This window comes from Alnus glutinosa, chromosome 1 (genome assembly GCF_958979055.1).
Source record: "Alnus glutinosa chromosome 1, dhAlnGlut1.1, whole genome shotgun sequence".
In the NCBI taxonomy this organism is placed as follows: domain Eukaryota; kingdom Viridiplantae; phylum Streptophyta; class Magnoliopsida; order Fagales; family Betulaceae; genus Alnus; species Alnus glutinosa.
Window position 1 is genome coordinate 12,350,026 of NC_084886.1, and position 15,145 is coordinate 12,365,170.

The 15,145-nt window shown below is 36.1% G+C and overlaps 2 protein-coding genes across 4 annotated transcripts in view; both read left to right on the forward strand.

The window, feature by feature from the left end:
• The first annotated feature begins 1,332 nt into the window (after positions 1 to 1,332).
• On the forward strand, positions 1,333 to 2,184 carry LOC133866787 (late embryogenesis abundant protein 1-like). The gene is made up of 3 exons (XM_062303426.1): positions 1,333 to 1,423; positions 1,502 to 1,669; positions 1,838 to 2,184. The coding sequence occupies exons 1-3, from the start codon at positions 1,400 to 1,402 to the stop codon at positions 1,916 to 1,918; spliced, it is 273 nt and encodes a 90-aa protein (XP_062159410.1). The 5' UTR covers positions 1,333 to 1,399; the 3' UTR covers positions 1,919 to 2,184.
• A 642-nt stretch (positions 2,185 to 2,826) lies between these two features.
• The window catches only part of LOC133872999 (uncharacterized), a 31,256-nt gene continuing 18,937 nt past the window's right edge, over positions 2,827 to 15,145 (forward strand). The window contains exons 1-7 of one of the 3 annotated variants that reach the window (XR_009901098.1): positions 2,827 to 3,215; positions 4,223 to 4,281; positions 4,523 to 4,604; positions 4,851 to 4,918; positions 5,780 to 5,849; positions 7,779 to 7,860; positions 9,236 to 9,300. Coding sequence is in view for 2 of the 3 variants with exons in the window: in XM_062310703.1 (XP_062166687.1) it covers positions 2,913 to 3,215; positions 4,223 to 4,281; positions 4,523 to 4,604; positions 4,851 to 4,918; positions 5,780 to 5,849; positions 7,779 to 7,860; positions 9,236 to 9,300 (729 nt within the window). In the remaining variant the exon portion in view is untranslated. The remainder of the gene's footprint in view (positions 3,216 to 4,222; positions 4,282 to 4,522; positions 4,605 to 4,850; positions 4,919 to 5,779; positions 5,850 to 7,778; positions 7,861 to 9,235; positions 9,301 to 15,145) is intronic. The other 2 variants (XM_062310703.1, XM_062310711.1) reach the window with 2 other exon arrangements.

Below are 15,145 nucleotides of genomic sequence, written 5' to 3' on the forward strand. Positions count from 1 at the left end.
TGCTAGTCCACCTAACTGGAGTAAATACAACACCTAATTCTTAAAATAACAAAAAGACAAATGAAAACTAATAATTTTTTTTAAAAAGCTTGAAAAAAAAAATTGTGGCAAAGAGGATGACTCTCCATTTTTTGTTTACGTGCGGTGGCCCCCACCTGGAGGGGAGAAGGGGTCCAACCACCATTGAAGGAGGTTTTAGGGGTGGCCAAATCACTCCATAACTTGGGGTAGTGGCACAGCCACCTCTTTAAAGAGTTTTCGGGGGTGACATGAGTGATTTAGCCACTCCTTACAGGGTTGTAGGCGTCATCGCAAAAACTCTTTAAAATAGTGGTCCAACCATGTTCTAAAATGCATTTAGAGGTGGTTAGAACCTCCCACCTCCGGGTGAAGGGTGGTTTAGCCACCTCTGAGTGGCGGAAAGGAAAAAGCATTCCCTTCACAACTTTATTTTATTTTATGTCAAGTATTTTTTAGTTTTATTTTTTATATTTACTTTTTCATTATTTTAAAGTTTTTGGGTTTGGTGTCAAGTTGGATGACATTTCGTATATGTGACAATATGTTATCGGTCTTATTACTTATATGAGTTCTTATACACGCAACAAAAATACAAATAACTTTCATATGGACTCGCCATAAATCCATTTATTTGTGCCCTCTAATAGCAATAGACAACATTAACTTGGAACCCCAAAACAATTTAAGACGAAAACACTGTATTACACGTATAATCACCCAAAAGAACAAGAGATTTGAAAACCATCTTCCAGAGAACACCACCCACCACTTCCGTTCGTATGCCCTAAGCAACTCCGCCCAAAAAAGTTCATTTTCACTTCCTTGAGCAGCCATGGGAAAAAATTAACAAGGCCCGGCCCATATACTAAAAACTTTTCTTGGTAAACAATCACCCATAGAGGCAGAAAACTCATTCAATTTCACATATTAAACCATACGTGCCCAAGCCTTTCCAAATAGCAGTCCAAACTAAACACACCCGAATTCAAAGAACAATATTGCGAGGGATCATTATTCAATTGAACTCTTTCTGAGGTAATCCAGTGTAGGAGGTTTTCGTTTTTACCGTAGATAGTGCACACGGGTGGACTTGGTTCTCGTGAAGCTTTCCACTTCAATGAATTTGATCAACCGATTACCGAAAATTCAGTCACCCAATGCCCATTTCAAAGGACGAAATACACGCTCTGTACCTTCAATCAACCGACACGTGTGATACCAGAATGGATGACTTCCACGTGTCACTCCTCCAAGGACCCCTGGGGTGCTATAAATACTTTAAACAAACAACATAGATTGACATTGAGATCGATCAAGAGAAAAGCTTTGTTATACATATATACGTAGTTCGGGTATTGTACTACATTTCTGAGCAAAGATGTCGAACACGCCTCAAGTCCAGGTAGGAAATTAAGATTTTTCAATCTACTTCTAACCAATTTAGCACTGTGTTTACTAAATATTTGTTGGGTGAGTACAGGGCAAGGGTGAGGAGTTGATGCAATCCACAAAGGATACAGCCAATGCAGCCCAAAACAGGACAGCTGATGCAACTCAATCAGCTAAAAACATGACATGTGATGCTACTCAATCAGCTAACGAGTCTGCCCAACAAGGGAAGGAACAAAGTGCCGGTTTCATCCAGCAGGTTGTCTATTTTTCTCCCTTTAGATCGATGCTAATGTGATGGGTGTGTCTGTACATTTATTTATGTTTTATTTTGGCTTCCAAAATACTTGTGGAGGGGATATTTCATTTTGTATGCCTTTTGGTTAGGAGCTTCAGCAATCACAGTGCAATATTTGTCTTGTTACAGAAAGGAGAACAGGTGAGGAACTTGGCTCAGGGCGCTGTGGGCAATGTGAAGAACACACTTGGAATGGGTGACAAGAAATGAAAGAAAAACAGCTCTCTGTCTCTCATTATGATGTCGTCCTGCATTTATGGATTTAGTTTTTTCTAGGTTTTTGCTCTCTCCCAATTCTGGGACAAGCAAAATTGTAATAAAGCCTACTGTGGCTTAGCAATAATGCAAAACAAACTGATTTTGTTTCACCTTCTTCAATATCATTCTCTAAATGCATAGCCAATTGGCCTATGCAAAACCAATTTGTTCGATCGGCATATCCAAATGCTATATTATTTCGTTCTATTTTTAATGTGACAAATGAGAAATGTTAGATAATTCTATTTAATATTCATCTAACAATGATATTATTAAATTTCTTTTCAATTAACAAGGATTAATCCGATGTTAATTGAAAGGGTCACGTCAATATTATTCATTACCTAAAAATTAAGAGATCTGAAACTTAGCTTCAAGAGAACACTACGTATCGCATCCGTTCCTCCACCTTATGCAACTCCACCCAAAAAAAAGTTAATTTTCACCACACTCACAACTAGATCATCGAAACTAGTGCATTGAAATTTTTAAAAATTTATAATCTAATCATTTTGTTAATATTTTCTGTTAAATTTTAACATATGGGTGAAAAATTTTAAAAATAGTATTATTTTTTTTTAAAAGGTTAATAATTTAAAGTTAATTTTGTAATTTAATGAGTTTTTAAATTTTAGTAGAGAAATTGCAAAAAGGACGAAACTTCGTGAAGTTAAGCGCAGTTTCCAAATGAATATTATTTTCAAAAGAGAATGCACCAATCCAGTCAGATTTCGGCCACCCATAACCGTCAGCAGCCACGTAACGTCACAGAATCTAGAACGACCGTTGGCCACGTGGCTCTACGTCCTTCTCTGCGTTTCCTCTCCACTTACGTGGAAGTACACGATAAGCACACCATCTCCACACACAATTACGCAACTACCACTTCCGACATACACACTTCATTAAGCTCACCCATTCCCCACTGTCACTCGTTGTCTCGGCCATGGCCACGCACCACCAATTCCATCACTGCCTCGCCTCCATCTCCCCCAAGCTCCCCTATCTCCGAAACCCTAGCTTCTCTCGTCAGTTCCCTGCATCGTTTCCCGGGAAAGTGAGGGTTTTCACTTTCCGGGAAAAGTTCGAAGGCAGAGGGGGAGTGTACTCCGTTTGTTGTTTCTGTAAAACCGGGTCAGAAATCGAAAGGGTTTCGGTTCAGGAGGAGGAGAATGAGCGGCCTCTGTTCGATATCAATCTCGGTGTCATTCTTGCTGGTTTCGCATTCGAAGCGTATACAAGCCCCCCTGTAAATGATTCTTAAACTGCTTTCTTTCTTTCTTTCTTTTTTTTTTTTTTTTTTTTTTTTTTTTTTTTTTTAATAATATAGTTGAAGTTTTTGGGTGGGCTCTGTTTGTTTGCTGAGAATTTTATGGGAAAAGGGAAATAAATTGAGTGCTGATATTTTCTGCCGTTTAGTTCCAAGTGGACAAAGAAGAACCAAATTTATCAAGAAAAAGAAAAAGAAACAGAAATAAACTCTAGAAATTTAATCTAGGTTTTGAAGTTAATTGGATGGATATTGGACCGAGAAAAGAAAACAAGAAATGTTTTCGCTGATGAGCTAATTTAGCTCAATTCTTCACTTATCCTAAAAACTTAAACTAATGTAAATTGATGAATTTAATAATTTAATTAATACTTTAACACTCTCTTCATGTGTAGAAGGGATGAATTTAATTATATAATTAATATTTTAACACTCTTATTCACGTGTATGATCAAACTCCATTTTAATAGGTGAAGCCCAACACATATAAAATTTAATTGAAATAGGAGATAAATGATAGAGTCAACGTTCAAACTCATTACCTTTATTTCTGATATCATTTTAATCATTATTCATCCAAATGCTAAATATAAACTGAAAAAAAAAAAAAACACAAAAGCAAGACAACAAGCGTCGTTTTGCGTTTCAATGTCTTGGAAATCAGAGGAAAAGAAGACGAGATGGAATATGACTCCCTAGAGTTTCTATTGTTTGGTTATCAAACAGGAAACAGAAAGTTTAACTATTAAACCTTGTACAATAATATAAGTTGATCGCTTTTTTATTTTTTATTTTTTAAATTCATTCTTATGAATCAGATTGCAGAACACAAGACTCGGGTTGTTTTCTTTTTCTTTTTCACGTGGTTCTTGGGAAAAGGACAGATGATTATTCATTCACAAGAGAAAATAGCAGAAAATCACTTAAAAGTGTTTAGTTCTAATAAATTCTGATGTGTTATTATAAATCGGCTTCATTTTTCTCAGGAACATGTCGGAAGGTTTGAAGTTGATGCTGCAGATTGTAAGACAGTGTATCTCTCAGAGTATGTGATCATTTCTGTTTCAATAGTTAAAGACTTAAAAAATTAAGTTTTTATTTTTATTTTACTGCTATAAGCTTGATTAATCAAACATAAACAGTTCTTCACTTTTACAGAATCACATTTTAAATATTTGTCCATTTATTTATTCAAATTGAGTCATACTTATCCCATTCAATGAAGTGATTCCAAATGTAAAACTGGCAATTTGGGACTGATAAAAATTTGACTTTCATACATGCAGGTCATTTGTACGTGAGATATATGATGGCCAACTGTTCATAAAGTTAAAGAAGGGTTTGGATTTACCTGCCATGGATCCGTGGGTAGGTTATCTTCTTTAATCTTTCATGTATAGAGAATATTTGTATTTGTATTTTTTTTTTTTCACTTCCATGCATAGCGCTATCCATTTTTGTCACCTACATGGCTACACTTGATACATTTGGTGCTTTGAGTTGGTTTACGATCATAATAGTTGTAATTCCCACATTTGTATATTCCTTTTTTCTTTTTCTTTTTTTCTTCTTCTGTTTTTTCCCTACTGTTGCAACTTTTTATATGCTTTTTAGGGAACAAGCGATCCATATGTGGTCATGCAATTGGATGGACAGGTTGCCAAAAGCAAGGTCAAATGGGGGTATGTTATTAATGCTTTCATGAATTCTTGGAAAACTAGAAACTGTAGAAAATTCTTCATGGATCATGGCTGTTACTTGCTTAAAAAGCTTTGGTAATGTTGAAATGTTGTGCATTTGTATCTTTTGTATGTGTGTGATTTTACTGAGATTGCTTCTCACTTAACATAGTATCTAGAGTTTGACTAATTTAAGTTAGACAAATATCTATATAATGTTGGAAAATTCCATAGATGTGAGATTTAGAAAGTTAAGGATGATTCACACTTTAGGCTGCTTTGTGCAGAGTGTTGTATTTTTTTTTTTGTTGTTGATTTATTCTACTTTGATTCCTTTAATATCAGTGATTTCATACTGAAATTAAAGGGAGAGTGGGATTTAGCGGTTATATTCTCTCTTTTATGTGTGTTCATTTTTATATCTTTTGAAAACCCTCATTACACCTGATTGTACCTTATAATTCAGAAAAGCTTTCCTTCAATGCTATATGTTTTTAACCTCTCATTTGGTGATGTTGAAGGAACTGGAGGAATTTTGAAGCTTGTATAATTACTATATTTTACTCATTTGCTATTGCTTATCAGAATTTTTTGAGGGTGCTTGTGGCTTTGTAAAATCAACTTGTAGATGGGAGTACATTCTTAACTATTGACAGAAGAATCAAACTAGCTCTTCACATTTGTCACTCCTTTGAAAGTAAGAATATTGTAATAGTTAGAGCTTTGAGTTGAAATACATGTTTCATGAGTTGTAACTCATGGGACCTAAAAATCAAATTTAACAGATGTAGGAAAGTTGTGGAAGCTTACTTTGGATTGAACACTTACTTAAGTTTGATTGTATCTTCAATTACATGATTACAGGACAAAAGAGCCTACATGGAATGAAGACTTCACTTTTAATATCAAGCAGCCTCCAACAAAACTTCTCCAGGTTTGTATGCATACGCATTGATAATATTATTTTCCCATATAAAATGCACTTGACTACATGTCTAAAGCTCCACCATTTTATTTCTTCTTTTTTCTTATATTTTTTTCCCTTTCTTTTTAGCTATTGTCTTAAAACATGTGAAAATTAGAGGTGACAGACTAAGCACTCAAAAGAAGTGTAGTGTTTCTTTCTTTTAAGTGGAATCATCAAAGATTCTTCGTAAAGAGTAACAGTTCTTCATTTTTTAAGCCATTCTCTTGAAAAATAATGACATGATTACAGCAATTGATCATATAGGAACAAAATCTGAAGATTTTCCTTTATAAAAAATGATAGAAAACATGTCTTCTTTTAGCATTTCTTAATAATTGAATTGTTTTACATAATTCCTGTTTTTTCCTGATGAAAATCTCCCATATCATCCTTAATTTGATGCAATTGAGTTATTCATTTCATGCCATTGAGTTATTTTGTTTAAGTTCATCTCTGAATCTTCAGAGGGATGCAAGAAATGCCTTTCAGTATTTGTTATCCTCAGACAAAAGTTTTCGTGTTTATTCAGTGACCCATTCTTCATGTGTTCCCTAATAAAGCTTAAAACTAAGTTTCTATTTCATCTCTAGAAAATACTGTTTCAAAACTCAAAATTCTAGTGCTGCACCATTGTTTTTCCTGTGAAACCTATCAGATAATTTAAATGCCTTTCAGAATACTAATCTTGCAAACCGGGTTTGGCCTCTATTCAAAAGTAATTTACTAAATCACTTCTATTTTCTTGAACAAACACTGTTAGACCAACTGATTTGGCTAATGGCTGTCCCTATTATATAGCTTAGTAGAGCATTTTTTTTTTTTTCAAAAAATTTTGTTTAAAATGTTGGGTTAAATTATCTTGTCTGAATGTAATTTCCTCTTATCAGATTAGCATTATTTGTATGCATGTGTCTCTTGTACTAAGTTCTATATTGTTCACATAATATTAAGAAGTTTCAAGCTTAAACAGAGCAACTATTCTTGAGAAGTCATCTTTGAACAGAGACTTATGAGCCTGTTCATTACATCTGATCTCCAATATTTCATAACATCAAGAATGGGGGTCTTAATATCAGCTTCACTGCTCGCTTTATCTGCGTATGGGATGGTCAAACTAGAGGATCCTGCTTGGATGAAGTAATTTATAAGGTGCTGTAGAATTAAAATAGGAACTGCAAAATTGAGGAGGCAGAATTTTAGAAATAAAATTTTGAGGAGACAGTAATCAATGAATTTTGCTGCATTTGATCATATGAGTTACCTCTACCCATTACTTGTGTAAACAGCATCGATCTTTCTTTCTTTCTTTTCCTTTTTTTTTTTTTTTTTCCCACCTATTAATAGTTGCTAGCTTCATCCCATACTGTTTCTCCACTATTCCCCTTTGGAATGTCCTAAAATGTTGTCCACTTTGAAAATTTACTGAACACAATTCTACTTTTACCGATTATTTTGAAACCTAAATACTCGTTTCTATTTGCTTTAATTGAGTTCAAATTAAGGAGGGTAATTTTGGTAATCAATAACTTTTTTATTTTGAAGACTATGTATTAAGTAATGTCCCGTTAAAGAGTTGGATTTTCAAAGGTAGAAAAATAACTTGGGACAGGAGTACGTCTATGAATTAAAAATCTGCAATTTTGTAACTGTAATAATCACCATCATTATCATTATCATATTGTGGTTCTTGTTAGAGTAATATTTGATAAATCACCTTATAAATTTGATGAATACATGCGCAGGGAAACTATGTCATGTGTACATGAGTTATAAGTTTAGCCCTTGATTAAGTAGTCAAAGAATGTATTTTATGATTATATTGTTGTTGAAGTTTACTTGTGAAGTTACTTCACAACTTTGCTTCTTGCTTTCTAACTTCTGGTGTTAAAACTTTAGGTTGCAGCTTGGGATGCAAACCTTGTAACTCCACATAAGCGCATGGGTAATGCGGGCATTAGTCTGGATTGCCTCTGTGATGGTGAGAATCTAACCAAACACTGACTGGCATGTGTTGATGGTTAGAGCTAATATATTGTCAATCTCGCCCTATTGTTTTAAGTAATTTTGGATTTGTGCGTCCCAATATTTAGCAAATGTGTTATGTTCCTTATTGTAGTTCTGTAGGCACTTAAACAGCCAATTAAAAAATTGGGAAAATTTTACTTAACCCTTCAACTTTCATCGCTTTTGCAATCACTCCCCCCAAAGTTAAAAAACTCTCAATTTAGTGTAACAAACTTTTAAAAATAAAAGTTTGGGGTAGTTTTTAAAAATAAAGTCGGTGCATGCGCCACCGACTGTAGTTTTTTCTTTTTCTTTCGTATTTGGGGTTTGATTTGTATTTTGGGTTTGCTTATCAGATGTAATTTGGGCTTTTTTGTATTTTTGGGTTTGTATTTCTGTTGGGTTTGAGTGCTTTTGGGCAGATTTGGGTGATTGTTGGGGGGCTTTTTTGGTTTTTTGGGTTTCTTGTGGTTCTGGGTGTTGTGGGTGCTGCTTGCGGGTTTTAGGGTTGGTCTTTATGGGTTTGGTTGGGTTTTTCTTTTTATGGGTTAGCTTTGGCTGTTCCTGTGTATACTCTCGGTATACTTAGGGGTGCCTTACGCTCATATATAAACTTTTCTTACTTATCAAAAAAAAAAAAAAAGAAAAAGAAAAATAAAAACTACAATGTCACCCCTCCGTTAAGATTTTTTGTTGAATCCAAAATATCCTAATGGAGGCCTTTGAAATTCCCAAAATACCCGTCTTTTTATCTTAAAAATTTTATTTTTATAGGAAGAAATCACCAGACCCACCTTGTGACCCGTGGGTCACCCCCAAACTCAGCCATGGGTCACCATTGGGTCAAGTTAGACTCACAGTGTTTTTTTTTTTTCTTTTTTCTTTTTTCTTTTAATTAAGATAATTTTGTAATTTTACTAGGGTATTAAGGTCATTTCACCTATTTGCCATCTGATTTAACCCCAAACCCTAACGGGAGGGGTGACATTGCAAACTTTTTAAAGTTTGATACACTAAATTGAAAGTTTTTTATTTTTTTAGGATGATTGCAAAAGTGATGAAAGTTTAGAGGGGTTAAATGAAGTTTCTCCTAAAAAATATTATAGATATTTACACTTTCTTTTTTAGATGATTCAGATTTTTTTTCGAAAATTGTTGTACAATTGAAAAATGTTGTAGATATTTACACCCTTTTTTTTTTATTTTTTTTTTTATTTTCCTTTTGTTATGAAAACAAAACTACTTGATTTCTTTGATAACAAGCTTACCAATGTTCAGCAAGTTAGTTGGATGCAAGGCTGCAAAATTTTCTTCTAATACGATCTAATAACAAACATGTCCTTTGCTAGGCAATTCGCATGAAATAATAGTGGAGTTGGAAGGAATTGGTGGTGGTGGAAAGATACAGCTGGAGGTAAGTTTCTATGGTACACAAGAAAATTGACAGTAAGTTAGCAGTTCTAGGGGCCAAAAGGACTTTGAAATAACCCTTTCTTTTCTTTTTATTTATTTTTTATTTTTTATTTTTATTATTTTTTTAATTTTTAATTTTTTAATTTTTTAATATATAATAACTAAATCAATCTTATTGAAAGCGCAAACAAGTTTCGAATACCTTTCTTATTGTTGGGAGAATGCAAACTTAGTTTGATCTGGATCCATACTACAAAAAAACAAAAAAAGAAAAAAAGAAAAAAAAAAAGAAAAAAGAAAAAAGAAAAAAAAAAGAAGAAGTTGAAGAAGTTCTTATAAACCTAAAATATTTGGTTATATTTGGATGACATAGTGCCTTTTGACTTGCAATGCAAAAGACATACTGTTGGTTTGATATACATGCCATGTCAATTAGATGTTATTCTAGTCTTAACAGAGAAAATTGACTGCTATCAGATTTGATATGCATCAAGATCTCTTGGAACAAACAGGCTTGTTCATTCCTTACAAGTTCTTTCACTCATTGGATGACTGCAAGAGGTGTTGGGGTGTAACATAGGTAAACTACCTATGTCTTTACTTGGAATCCTGTAGGGTTGCTGTTTAACACAAAGGGCGTGGAGTGCTGCTATTTGAAGGTGGAGAAGAGATTAGCAAGGTGAAAAGAATTGTATCTTTCAAGAGGTGGGAGAGTGACACTGATCAAAAGCACTCTGCCCAGTATCCTTACTTATTTCCTGTCTCTTTTTAATATTCCTGTTTTAGCAGCCAAGACTTTGTAGAAGTTACAAAAGGGATTTCTTGTTGGAGGCATTTGGGATGAATTTAAATATCATCTAGTTGATTAGAATGTGATATGGTCTCAGATAAAGACTGTTGGATTGGCTATTCACAAACTGAAACCCTTTAACCAAGCATTGCTAGGGAAATGGTTTGGAGGTGGGTCACAATTGTGAAATATGGGAAAATCTGGGGTGAGTGGACTTTGGAAGAGGTAAGAGGACCCTGTATGAGTTTGTGGGAGAACATCAGGAGTGGTGGGAACTATTTTCTTGATTTGTTTGTTTCAAGATAGGGGGTGGTAGGAGGGTTCAATTCTGATACGATAGTTGCTGTGTTTATGCTGCATTGGAGGATAGATTTCCAGACTTATTCTTGATTGTTGTGGATGAGTAAGGTTCAGTTGAATCTGCAATTAGGAATGTTTTGGTGATATAAAACGTTGGAATATTTGATTCATGAGATCTTTGCAGGATTGGGAATAAGGAGGCAGTTGACTCTTTTTTGGTTATTATATTATAATCTTTGGTGACGGTGAAGATAGAATGTGTTGGAGGTCTTCTAAGAAAGGAACTGTTGTGGTTCATTTATTCTATGCTCTTATAGAAACTCCAGAGGTCAGATTTCCATGGAGGAATATTTGGGTGCAGAAGTTCCTTGCACATTTTTTGGATGAGCAGCTTCCTGCCTGGGGCAAGATTTTGACAATTGATAATCTGATAAAAAAGTGGAACAGTATTGTGGATAGATATTATATGTGCAAGAATTGTGGCAAAATTGTAGACCGCCTCCTACATTGGGTCATGGGAAGAGAATTTTGGTCTTTAGCTTCGTCTTGTTTTGGGTGCATTGGATGATGCCTCAGGGCTGCGCTTGAAGTGTTTGCAAGTTAGAAAGATAGATTTAGTTGTTTTGACTGCAGTGAGATTTTGGGGGCTATTCTTCCTCTTTGTATTATGTGGATAACTTGGAGGGAAAGGAATAACCTTACTCTTAACGATGTAGAGCTGAATGGACATTCGCTGAAAGCTATTTTCCTATGCTTATTGTTCAGTTGGCTGTGTTCTTTGGGCTGTATGTATTGTGATTTTTTCTGCCACGGGGTTCAAATTTTTGGAACCGAGCTGTACGGGGCGGCTTGTGGAAATGGGTTTTTCAATACCCGCAAACCAAACCCGCCCCACCCTGAGAAGAAAAAGTAGTATATATTATATATTCATCTTTTTCCCCGAAGTGCCAAACCCTAACCTAATCATAACTTTGTCATGGATCTCAGTAGAAGGATTCACCGGTTATAGAGTGAAAACTCAAAAGAGATCCGTTGGAAGAGAAGAAGAAGAAAGTAAAGAAGATGTAGGGTTTTTTTTTTTGGTAAATAAAGATGCAGACTTTTGTTCTTTTAGTGAGTAAAAAGATGCAGACTTTGACAAGAGTGTAAACTAGAGTCCAGAGCTATCACATGGCTCGAAGCTTGGAAGATGCGTGCATTGGGCAACTAGCAGACTGATTAGTGGGAGCTAGCTGGCATGTTGACTGAGGCTTTGCAAGTAGAAGAATCGAGATAACTGGCTATGTGGCAGTCAGTTATTGGTGCAAGGTTGTAAATAGGAAGGGTAAAACTCGCCCAACCCAATGTACCTACCCACCTCGCAAAAAACCCTAGACATATATATTAATCTTTTTAGTTTTTTTTCCCCCTAATAAACCCAAGTCCTAAACTCTTCAGATGCGGTGCATATCCCCCAGAAACCTTCACTCTTCTTCTTTGCTCTTCAACCTCCACACTCCAGCTTGTCGTTGAGCCTTACTTAGAGCTCTCTCTCTCTCTCTCTCTCTCTCTCTCTCTCTCTCTCTCTCTCTGTCTGTCTGTCTCTCTCTCTCCAATTGGCACAAGGACAGAAGACATGAAGAAGAAGACTCCATTCTTAGCTCCACAACTTGCAAAAAAAAAAAATGTAAAAAATGTTTTTACGTAATACTTCTCCGGCCTCCATGTTACTAATATAGTACTCTCTCTCTCACACACACACTTCCCAATCTGCATTTGTATAGGTTTCTATTTTCAAGTGATAATGTTGGAAAAACAATAGTCTCTTACCTGGTGAGGATGTCAAGTAGCAAAGAATCCGGTATATTACTTCCATATGAGACTGACATGATGGATGCATAAATTGACTTACCACACTCAAAACATGCAATGTTGGGATGGGTGTGAGACAAATAAAGCAACTTGCCAACCAAACGCTGATATCTAATGTAGTCCACTGGAGGACTTTCACTACTTTTACCAAACTTATCATTCACCTCTATTGGATTATCAATAGCTTTACATTTGATCATCTTTGTTTCCTTGAGAGGATCAAGGATATATTCCCGTTAGGAGATAAATATACCATGTTTCGACCTCGCTACTTCAATGCTCAGAAAATACTTCAACATGCCCAAGTCTTTCATTTCAAATTCATTTAGAAGACAATTTTTTAAGTTTCGTATCTCCTTATCATCATTTCCTGTCACTACAATATCATCCACATACACAATAAGAGCTGTACCTCTCCTCGAGAAGAATGTTTGATAAGACATGTATGATTAGCTTGACTTTGTTTGTAATCAAATCTCTGCATAGCTCGGAAAAAAGATCCAATCATGCTCTCAAAGATTGTTTCATACTAAACAATGCCTTTTGCAATTTGCACACTTTACCCATAGAAAAGAACATTCAAGCCTAGGAGGAACTTCCATATAGACTTCTTCTAGATTGCCATGAAGAAATGTATTTTTCATGTCGAATTGAGACAACGGCCAATACAAATTTGCTGCCACCAAAAGTAGGATTCGAATTGAGTTCATCTTTGCTATCGGAGCAAATGTCTCCTCATAGTCAATTCCGTAGATTTGTGTAAAGCCTTTTGCAACCAATTTGACCTTGTAACATTCCATAGAACTATCCGACCTCATGCAACAGTAAGGCATCACCCCAGTTGAAATAGTATACAATAGAGAAAAGAAAAGAAGACAAATAGAGAAAATGGTCTGAGAAGAGAATGCCAGAATTAGGGTTCTCCTCCTGCTCATGTTTTATTTATAGTTGCCATATATTTTAAAAATACATAAACCCCCCAAAATAATAATAATAAAACAACATTACATAAACACATCAATAGTAGCTTTTTAGATTGTTAGAAGGTGCTTGTGGATAGCGCATTGTATATCCTCGGCACGTTTCTCTATATTGGTAAATGACACCCTTTCTGGTTTTTTCAGCAGTTCTCGTGGACTTAGACAGGGTGATCCTCTGTCGCCTCTCTTATTTGTCATTTGTGATGGAAGCCCTTTGCAAGATGCTCGTTGTTTCTATTAGCCGGGGCTTTCTTTCAGGGTTCTCAGTGTGTTCTGGTAGCAACAGGGTGTTTGATATTTCCCATTTGTTGTTTGCAGACGATACTTTAATCTTCTGCGGGGCTAATCCCGATCATCTCCGTTTTCTTCGGGTTTTATTTTTGTCATTTGAAGTTGTTTCGGGTTTAAAGATCAATATCGCCAAGTCAGTATTGGTTCCTGTGGGAGATGTGGATAATATGGATGAATTGGCTGGCATCATGGGTTGTGGTGTCTCCTCTCTACCTTTAAAGTATCTCGGTCTTCCGTTGGGGGCCCCTTTTAAGGCTAAATCCATTTGGGATGATGTAGTTGGTAAGATTGAAAGACGGCTAGCTAGTTGGAAGCGTATGTATCTGTCTAAGGGCGGTAGAGTTACTCTTATAAAGAGTACTTTATCTAACCTACCCACATACTTCCTTTCTTTGTTCCCTATTTCATCTAGTGTTGCCAGTCGTATAGAGAAGTTGCATCGAGATTTTTTGTGGGGAGGTCTAGGTGAAGAATTGAAATATCACCTGGTTAGCTGGTCCACAGCTTGTTCCCCTATTTCAGTAGGTGGTTTGGGCATCAGGAATCTGAGGATCTTCAATCAGGCTTTGTTAGGGAAGTGGTTATGGTGTTTTGTGCATGAGAGAGAGGCTCTGTGGAGATCAGTTGTGGATGCAAAGTATGGTTCTACGTGGGCTGGATGGTGTTCCTTAGACCCCCATGGATCTCACGGAGTGGGGCTTTGGAAGAACATTAGGAAGGGGTGGAGTCTGTTTAGTGGCCATACCAGATTTATTTTGGGCAATGGATCCAGGATCAGATTCTGGGATGATGTGTGATGCGGAGAGATGCCCCTCAAGGAAGCCTTCCCAGGCTTGTATGACATAGCTTGTGACAAGAATTCGTTCATGGCATCTCATTTGATTCTGGAGAGCGAATCTTTTCTGTGGGATGTCAGATTTATTCGAGCGGTACACGATTGGGAGGTGGACGTCTTGACTTCTTTCTTTACCTTATTGTATTCCATCAGTCTAGATTGTGATGGGGAAGACAAGCTTTGGTGGTCTCCTTCTCACAAAGGTAAGTTTGATGTTAGATCTTTCTATAAGGCTCTTGCCTTTAAGGAGACAAGTTTTTTTCCTTGGAAAAGTATTTGGTGTACTAAAGTTCCCTTGAAAGTGGCATTTTTCGCTTGGGCGGCAGTGTTAGGGAAGATCCTTACTTTGGACAATCTTAGAAAGATGCAAGTTATTGTGATTGATAGATGTTGTATGTGCAAAAAGAATGAGGAGTATGTGGATCCTCTTCTTCTTTATTGTGATGCCGCTTGCGCTCTTTGGAATGCCATCTTTAGCCGTTTCAGTCTTTCTTGGGTTATGCCTCGTCAGGTGGTTGATCTTTTCACTTGCTGGTGGACAGGAGGTCGCACTCGGAGTGCGGTTGTGTGAAAGATGGTTCATTGTTGCCTTATATGGTGCCTGTGGTGGGAATGCAATGATAGATAGTTCGATGACAAAGAAAGAGCCATTGAGGAGCTCATTTCTTTTTCTTTTATTCTTTGTACTCTTGGACGGCTGCGTTCCTCACCCCCTTAGTGATTAATTTTAATGATTTTCTTGTCTTGTTCTCTTCTTCTTCTTAGTGGCCGTTCTTGTATACTACCTGTGTACTTGATC